The 9,450-nt window shown below is 45.0% G+C and overlaps 1 protein-coding gene across 3 annotated transcripts in view; it reads right to left on the reverse strand.

Moving 5' to 3' along the window:
• UNC79 (unc-79 homolog, NALCN channel complex subunit) overlaps positions 1–9,450 on the reverse strand; it is a 258,645-nt gene that overhangs the window by 33,745 nt on the left and 215,450 nt on the right. For all 3 annotated transcript variants that reach the window (XM_029952060.1, XM_029952061.1, XM_029952059.1), the window contains 2 exons: positions 9,296–9,400; positions 1,389–1,466 (listed from right to left, as the gene is read on the reverse strand). In XM_029952060.1, the coding sequence (XP_029807920.1) occupies positions 1,389–1,466; positions 9,296–9,400 (183 nt within the window). The remainder of the gene's footprint in view (positions 1–1,388; positions 1,467–9,295; positions 9,401–9,450) is intronic.

Consider the following 9,450-nt stretch of genomic DNA (forward strand, 5'->3'; position numbering starts at 1 on the left):
ATTTAAAAAAAAAAAAAAGCCTGTTTCAAAAAAATATGCAGTTTGCACTCATAGGTCTAACAGGAGAACAGGAGAAACCTAATAGAGGACCATGGGAGGGGAAGGAGGAAGGAGAGTTGGGGAGAGAGAGGGACATAAAACCTGAGAGACTTATGAATACTGAAAACAAACCAAGGGTTGAAGGGGGAGGAGAGGGGGAAAAAGAGGTGGTGGTGATGGAGGAGGGCACTTGTGGGGAAGAGTACTGGGTGTTATATGGAAACCAATTTGACAATAAACTATTTTTTAAAAAAGAAGAAAAAAGAAAATTAAAAAATAAAAACAATATGCATAGAAAACGTGAAAGAAAATACATTAATATGTTGGCAATAAAATTACCTCTGGGTTGAATTACTATTTTTCCTTCGTCATAAAGTTTCTCCACATCAAAAAATGTAAATGAACAGTATTTTAAAAATATAATGTTTAGCACTGTGGGTAAAACTGGTATACTATGTAAATAAATAAAAGCCTTTTAGAAAACAATATGAAAATACATACCATCAAGATAGTCCTACTCTCTGACTAAGGAAGTTATGCCAAGAATATAATTCAAAATAAACACGATGATGGTCTTTTTAGGGATATATATATATACATATATATATATATCATAAGCAATGAAACTGGAAAGTAAATAAACTTCTAACAATATGGAAATAAGCAAATTAGCACACTGAATAGATCAAAAAATGAAAAAACTTTCCAAAACAATGGTTCTCATTGTAAGGCAGAGGGATTCTAGCTGATTCTTTTTTTTTTTAATTTTTTTTTACTAAAAATTTCATTTTTTTCGATGAACAATTAATATCTCTAAAGTTTCTGAGTTTCACTGCAGTCAACTTGCTCTCAATGTTATTGCGGTTTCTCATCCTTAGCCTGTCAGTGAGTATCTTAACTTATTTTGCCAAATAGTTCACTAGTTGATAATAATGGGAATTTTTTAATTTTCAGAGGAAATATTATAAAGAAAAACAAAGTATCACAATGTTTTTTTTTTTTCTGGCAGTAGTTAAATCAAATTGGTTAACAGGAGCCAGTATCAGAAAATTGATTCTGGAAAAATTGAACTATAATCAAATCTATTTTGTATGTCTGGTAATTTCTCTCCTCCCCTCAACTGGCTGCTTCAATTTTACTCATGTTTCCTGGAATTAAAAGTTTCCAGGGGCTGGAGTCCATTTAAATGTTCAGTATCTCTCTTTAAAAACAAATGCTAACGCGTTTTCAATTTTACAGTATTTGTTCTATCAAAAATGAACCAGGACGCAGGCCAAAAATACCTCTTTACTAAACGGGGAAATGAGAAGAAATGTAAAGTGTAGACGATTAATTCGGTCAGGACTTACTCCAGGTACAGAGGCAATCATCTGCTTGCTCAGGATTGTGGACTCAGCTAGTTTGGTCCCAGCATCTGCACAAATAAACTAATAAGAAATGGAAAGCAGAATTACTTTCAAGAGCACTTGGACAGTAATGAGTTATTTATAGTTTTATTAACTCAGCCTAAATTCATTAGTGTTTACTGTCATGACAATCTGCCCTGGACATATGGGACTTGCTAATCATGACAGTTTGTTCCTATCAGAAATTAAGAACCCTAGTACTGAGATTAACACACAGACTCTTACTTTACCCAGACAGCTAAGTGGTACTGAAATGGCGCACTCAATCAAGGGAGAAAGGAAAGACCTCAACACTGACAGATTTATTCTGAAGTTATTGTATAGACCCTCTAGTGCTTCCTGAGAGTTCCTTCTCATAGATTTTCCAGACTTCTATCATTATACATTTAAAATGAAAACAGAAAAATAATCAGCCTCACTGTGAGTAATCGACCTGTTTCTTCTCTCACTTCATCCACGCTTGTCCTCTGTGTGGCTGATGACCCCCCCACTCCTGTCCTCACCCCACGGGACTCGTCACACACTTCCACTGTCCAAGGCATGAGCGCAGACTGCAGTGACCTACGAGCCTATTTCGTAACGGGGTACGAGCTCTCCAAGGCCACAGACTCCATCCTGCATCTGACCTGCCTGACGTCATGGAGGGGCTCAGCAAAACTATGTGAAATGAGTCAACTAATCAATTATGACAAGATCAGGATGAGGACAGATTGGGCGGGCTCCAATTTCATTTGCTTCATTACAGATTTTGATAAGTGTTTCCCACCTCATGCAACACCCAACTGTTTATTAATGGTTTCATGAAAAAAGTTAAACATAAAGTCTGCAGACTTGCTATGAGCTAGTATTCTCTTCCCTGGCCTCTGGCCAGTGGCCCCAACAATTTCGGGGGCCAACGTTGCTGCTGTGCCTGGGTCAGTGACTCTGAAAGAAGCTTTCACACTGACACGTCGTCCTTGTAACCCCACTCTCACTCTAGAAGGGCACAGAAAAGTTAGGGAGATGAAGACGATGAGCTCAGCAAGGCAGGTCAGCACCCCGGCAAACCGGGGAGAAATAATATGGGTTAGGGTCCCAGAGAAAAGCTCGTGGGAGCCTCCTGCAGAACAGAAACAGCACACGGTCAGGCTAACCAGGGGTCCGAGTCAGAGCATTAGTAATAGGTAGCAGGTTTCGGCTAACAACGCGGAGATTTAGGCCAAAGCCCTTCTGAGGGCAAGTATCCCTGAAGTTTCTCATTCAAGGCCTCGGTCAAGAGCTGGTCGTCAAGTGCGGCCCTCCACGAGAGGCATTTCAACACATAACGGAGCGGGGGCCAAAGCACAACAGGCAGAGCTGTCTCTGAAAGTCACACTGCAGGAGCAGACTCATACCACCTCTCCACATGCACAGACAGTCATTTCCGTTGGCCTCGAATACAGTTCCAGAAGGCTGAGGAATCTATTTGGCCATCAACTCTGAATCTAGCAAAGAAAGTACCAGCAGGTCATAGCCACGGAATACCTGCAATTTTCCATTATTTTAATCAGGAATCCTTATGCCTTTTGTCAGCTGTCCAACCAGGACTTATTCCTAATCTAAGAAAAAGCAAATACATGAATATTTTTTTTTAAAAAAAGGAAAGCTTATAACTTTGGCCAGAACCTGTCAGTAAAAAAAAAAAAGTAAAATATTCGCTCAAAGTCCGTGCTCAAAAGAAGAAACAGTCCCAACCCCCTAACAGAGCCTGCATGTTTTCTCATAAAATGTATTTTCAAAAGCTATCAGAGTCTGCAATCTAAGACAAACTACGTATAACTAAGTTTCAAAACCTCTGTCAGGATACCAACATTTTAATTAATTTCTTTGCAACAGAAATGAGAGCCAAGAGAGGCCAGAAGGGAGCGGACAGAACTGCCCACAAGCCTGAGGAAAGGGAAGCCAGGCGGCAAGGATGCTCTGAAATGTGTTCACGCCTGGGCCCCCCGAACGTGTGCTCGCCTGGCCGGCCGCGCCCTTGAGAGCCAGAGAAGTTCACAGAGAAGCCAAACTTCAGTGTCTGTGTCTCCCCTGAGCAAAGCCTTTCTCGCCGACCCCACTCAGCCAAGCAGAATGAGCAGTGTCACGGAAGGAGACTGTCAGCCACCCAGCGCCAGCATATGTGGCAAATTAAAACGTCTGATTTTTGGTAACTCTTAGAAGATAGAATTAATCAGAACACATCCCCCCCCCCAAATTTATGGAAGTACAGTGGAGAGTCTGGTATATTAACGGATATAAAAGTGGATAAGCGTCCAAAGCCATCTACTATCGGGGGTGCCTGGGTGGCTCAGTCAGTTGAGCGTCCAACTTTGGCTCAGATCATGATCTCATGGTTCATGGGTTCAAGCCCCGTGTCGGGCTCTGTGCTGACAGCTCAGATTCTGTGTCTTCCTCTCTCTTTGTCCCTCCCCAGTTTGTCCTCTCTCCCTCTCTCTCTCTCAAAAATAAACATTAAAAAAATAAATGAAATAAAACCACCTACTATTTATTCTCACCAATGCATTTAAATCCAGTGTAACTTGGGGGGCACCTTGATGGCTTAGCTGGTAGAGCATGCAACTCTTGATCTTGGGGTTGTGAGTTCCAGCCCCATGTGTGGTTTAGGGTTTACTCAATATTTTTAAAAAGTTTTTTAAAATACAAATAAAAATCAATCCGGTGTCAGTTTTACATAATATGTACAACTAAAACCTTAATAAACACTTCTTTATAGTGTTTTTACTATTTTACTTTTATAGCTGCCAACCATAAGCTGAAAAGTTCCATTATAATTTTACAGAATTGCTCACAATATAAAGACATAACTGAAACCAGAGAAGGGAAGGATGTCCGTTGCAGAAGGAAGAATTTCATACTTTGAGACAGAAATATGCTACTAAAACACACACTCCCACACGAATACGAAAGAATACAGAAGAAAGGCGATGTCCATTATGTGTCTTACTAAATTCAATATCAAAATGAAACTCAAAATAGTATCTCCACCTCTCATCCAGAGAGTGATAAGATTACTACTAACTCAACTAATGGTAATAGCGCACGCACGTCAATAGTACCTGAGACTTAAAAACAGCGGGCATGTCTCTGCCAGGTCTTTGTCCTCCACCCACCACTAGCCTATCTTTAAACGAGTAATCTTTCCCCCACAGTCCCTCGCCCTGGACCAGGCAGGTATAGCCCTCACAGTGCGGTGCCTCATGCAATCAGCAGAGTGCCTACTCTCAACGCATAATAAGAGCTGAGAAAACTCTTTTCAACTGGGCTCATAGAGCCTTTACAGAGGCTTTTAATGAGTTACCACCCTATTATGATGTTTCTGCTTTAATCTATCTAGAGAACACTTATGATAACCTATTACACCTAAAATAGCTACAGCAGGCCCGCAGAAGAGATGTCATGAGTGAAAGTTAAAATGTTGATAGGTCTGAACTAAAACAAGAGAGGACATCTGTCCAATGTGCAGGAGAATGATACCCTGGTGGTTGACAACTCAGATTCTGAAGAATACACATCTTTTCCTTATTTGGCAAAATAAGAGGTCCTACCTCCGAGCCTCTTTTTCTTTAAAAAACAAGACATGTACTTCACATGTAAGGCCTTCTGACTTTATATGCAGGTAAGAACAAACAGCAGGGGTCTGTGGCTAGACAACCACAAGAGAGCAGGGGGGAGACTTCCCATGGTGCCATGGCTCCAGAAAGAATTTCTAGGGATTAAAAAACAGATTGGCACGTACCATGACCCTGAAACGTTTAAAACTTGGGTGGCCGCACATCCCTTGGGCAAATGCTTCCTTGTTCTTTAAGGGCTGAGTACTGGATAAACAAAGGTATCATCTGTCTGTGAGAAGAGCAGAAACGGCTCCGTGTCGGTCTATCGAGCACATCGTTAGAGGAGCACTAATGGAAAGACCTAGTGGTCCCTGCGGGATGGAAGAATGAAGGCCAAATCCAAGGTCTGAGCAACTGACTTTCTTGTCACCAGTGCAGCCAGGGACATTCATGATGGGTCACTGGGGGAGTTTCTCCTTCCAACTGTTGCTTTCTTTTCTGTTTCCAAGTTCTATTTTCAGTTAAGCCGAGCCACCCCCACCGCCATCAGATTCTGCTTGCTGATATCTCTGGAAGAAGTCACTGCCGGCCACAGACATGTAATCTGTCCATACGGTGAGTGAGCCTGGTCCGCCCGGTGCCCGAAACTGACGCACCATCGGTAAGGAGGAAAGCTCTTCTCTGACTGCAGACTAGATCCGCTGGCCTAAGAGAAGCCTCCAGAGAAAGGCTATCACCTCCACCATCCTCCAGAGAACACCCACAGGAAGGAGACAGTGAAGGGCAAGAGAAAAAGGCACTGGGAAGCCCTACGGAGAGATGTCCTATTCTTGAAGAGAGACGGAATACGCTTCTCCCTCAGCCCATGAGGGGCCCCATCGGGGACCTCTCTCCATGGCTTAGCCAGGAAAAGAAGGAAAGTACTTCGGCTTTTTAAAGCATGCCTCACTTTTATTTCTCTCAGGAATCAAAGTGGTTTATTCTAAGAGTACTGTATACAGAACACAATGGCATAATGTTTAATAGTTTTTGTTGGGAAGATTGAAACATTATCCATAAAGTTGTTTCTCACTGGCGTGACCTCAAGTCGTCTCTGAAATACCTCTCCAACCTAAATAACTTTACAACTTGATTCTTAAAATGTAACGACTCAATGACAAATACATACTTGTTTTAAAAAGACGGAGACGGCATTTATTTGAAATGGTATATAAGAATCCCGAAACAAAAAACCCCACTGCATTCAGAACAATCCACGTTTTTGGCTTCTTTGTTCCTAAAGCTAATTTGTTTTTGTTATTTATTCACCTAGCTGTGATACAATAATCACTGTTTTCTTGGTTTCCTGAAACACTGGGCAATTTAAACTGTCAGTGTTCTTGTGCTGCCTTGTGACAAGTGCTTATTATGGCTGACTAGCGTACTTCACAGAAAGCCAGGGCCCAGCAGCAGCCCCCGCACCGTGTGCCAGACCCCAGGGAGATCAGCCACACAGATCAGCTCTGCTCAAGACTGAGGGCAACCGAGGGAACGTTCTCCAATGGAAGCAGGAAAGCACCTCAGCGTCTGGAAACCCAGGCTCTTTTGAGGTGGCAGGTCCCCATCCGGAACAGTCAGAAGCAAGTGACTCCCAGACGCTTTCAATCTGCTAGGTTAAATCCCTCATGGGCTTCTTCCCTAAGCCTGGTTCACTGCCCTCTTCTCCAAACCAGTGTTGATCCCATTAATCCTTAAGGTCAGTTTGTGTCAAAGGTGTTTGTACTCAAAAGCAGTGATGCTGCCCAAGCCTAAGCAGGAAGGGCCGGCCAGTGGCAATCCATGGGAAGAGACTCAAAGTCTGCCTCTCCTTAAGAATGCCGAGAGATCCTGGCTGTGATTTTTCTTCTGTCTTCCTCTGGGGTTTTCTAGCATCCTGGTACAACGGGAGCCATTTCATGCTGACCATATCGTGCCTGACATTCACGGCTGCTGTTTGTCAGCCATCTCTGCCCTCAGAGAGCTTCGGTGTGCCCTGGAAAGCTGGACCATGGCTCACTGAGAGCACACCAACTTCTTAAATCTCATGCCTTTGAGAAAGGTTCAATTCTGGTTCTAAGGATCAGTAGTATGTGATGGGGAGGAAGGAATCAGTAGTGGATGTTAGACAGGAAATGATGGGTATTGTTTCTCTTCTCCCAGGTGAACTCCTGAACTTCTGCCCATACTTTAAGGTCCATATGGTCCCTCTTTTACACCGCTTCCTTACTCAGTGCACACCTCTGCTACAGTCCCATCACCCTGTGCTAGAAATGCTCGCTTACATGTCAACTTCACCTACTAGACAGTGAACTCCTGGGAGGAAGCAGCCATGGCGTATTCATTTCCCCGGCACCTGGGCCAGGTCTGGGCTCCTGATGGCTTAATGAGCCTTCCTCCATCTCCCAGGCTGAACTGGCCACCCCCTCCTCTCCAGTACTCTACATACTGTGCAGACTTTCAGTATAGTGGTTAGCACATTATCGGGATGGGGTTTGTGCCTTTTACATCGCTATATCCCTAGGACTTAGCCCCAGACAGATGGCCAGAAAACATCTGTAGATCCTGCCGAGGGGTTACATGGGGCCACATGATGGAAGACAGCATAGTTCAGGTCAGGGTAGGTTATCAGTGCAGGGAGTGATTTGAGCAAAAGCAGAGTTTTAGCAGAATTCCGTTAGTTAGCCAGAGGCTGAAGACCGGACTGGTGTGGACAGAGAGGCAGGCACTGCAAACAGCAGGAGCTCTCAAGGCAAGAGGGGCTAGCGATGCAAGGAGCGGGACTAGACTGTGAAAAGACCCCGTGGGCAGACGCCAATACCACTCTGCCAGCTGTGTGGTCTTGAGCAAGTCGCTGTACCTCGCTGAGCCTCAGGCCCTCACGTGCGGTACAGAACTAAGACCTCACACGGTGGTGAGGATTCAGTGAGGGTAATCTGTAAAGCACCCAGCATAGTACCTGGCCCATCACAGGTGCTTAGAATGTTTCCTTCTCCCTCCTCTCTCCAAGTGGCACCCAAGGTACCTAAGATTCAGGGGGAAACTTGTCTAGTTCCTTCATATCAAGCTCCCACTTCCTCCGGTCATTTAACCTCAACCTTGTAGGCCCAGCCCCCGGGACAGGCCTCAATGCTCATCAGGAAGAAATAAAACAGCTGTGACTCACTTGCTGTGCACTTTGCACAAAGGCAGTCTGAATGATACTCTGGTCCTGGCCCTGGCCCACAGCCAAGTCTTAAGTCTAGCCTCAGGCCCTGGAGGATGAGGCGGGTCCCAGATCACCTGATTTCCTGCTAACGTCTCTAGCACAGCCAGCCTGCCTTCCTCAAACCCATCCTCAGGTTCCCCCTTCCAGTTGGAGCCTGCCCCCATTGCTCGAAGCCAGTCAGCCTCTCGTGCTGAACTCCAACCTCACAGAAAGACTTCTGCCTGGACCCACCAGTCCTGTGTGGCGTAGCTCAAATGCCACCTCTTTCACGAAGTCTTCTCTGATTTAACATCAGGGATGGGATGCCTCCTGCTCTCAACTCCCCCCAGGACTCTGTTTCTATCTCCTTCTCTCTCTCTCTCATGGCACTAGTCATATCGGGTCTCATGTGATAAAAACCTGCACGCCTGTCTAAGGAGATGAGCTAGAGGTACCAGGGATGGAGGGCTCCAGCCTCTCACGAGCAACCCTACGGTCAAAAGCACCACCTCTGTGAGTTCTCCAGAACCTGCCTTGTATGTGTTCAAGCCCCTTTGCCTCAGGGCTCCCCTGGGTGCTGGTGCTTTTCACAGCCCCCTGCCACCCTGCTTGGACTCTGTAGGTCCCACCAGTGGACTGTGTCTGGTCGGGCCTACCCTCGCCTTCGGCTCTGCTTCAAGGAGATCTGGCGACCTCCCCACAGGCCTGGGCCTCAGCCCGTTCGCCCATTCGTGGCGTCATTCGTCCTCCGTCAGCTCCACTAGCTGTCCATGAGCTGCCCTCCAATCTACGCGGCTGTAAATTTCTTGAGGACAGAAATGATTGTTTCATTATTCTCTTTGCCCCTCACAGAACTAGTGTCCACAGTAGGGACAAAATAAATACTCCCTTTTCGTCTTGTTCAGCCAGCGGAGGTGTGAGTGCGTAACAGTGGTTGGATCGTGGCTCACCTAAGATAGATTATTTCTCAGCTCTGGGTGGAGATATTTGATTTATGCATATGCCCCACACCTTCTTTAGTGTTTCCAAACATAGTGGATCTGGTGGAAAGTATCACAAACAACGTAGGCGCCCACCTGGACAAGCAGAAGGAGGTTTGTATCTGGTAAAGGTGATTTGAGCTTCAGGGCCTGCAGCAGCTCCAGAACAACACTCCGAGACAAGTAGAATTTATCCCGCTCCTAAACAGAATGAAAGAGAAGAAGGTAAGCTATTTCTAAAAAACTCAGAA

This window comes from Suricata suricatta, chromosome 9 (genome assembly GCF_006229205.1).
Source record: "Suricata suricatta isolate VVHF042 chromosome 9, meerkat_22Aug2017_6uvM2_HiC, whole genome shotgun sequence".
Lineage (NCBI taxonomy): Eukaryota > Metazoa > Chordata > Mammalia > Carnivora > Herpestidae > Suricata > Suricata suricatta.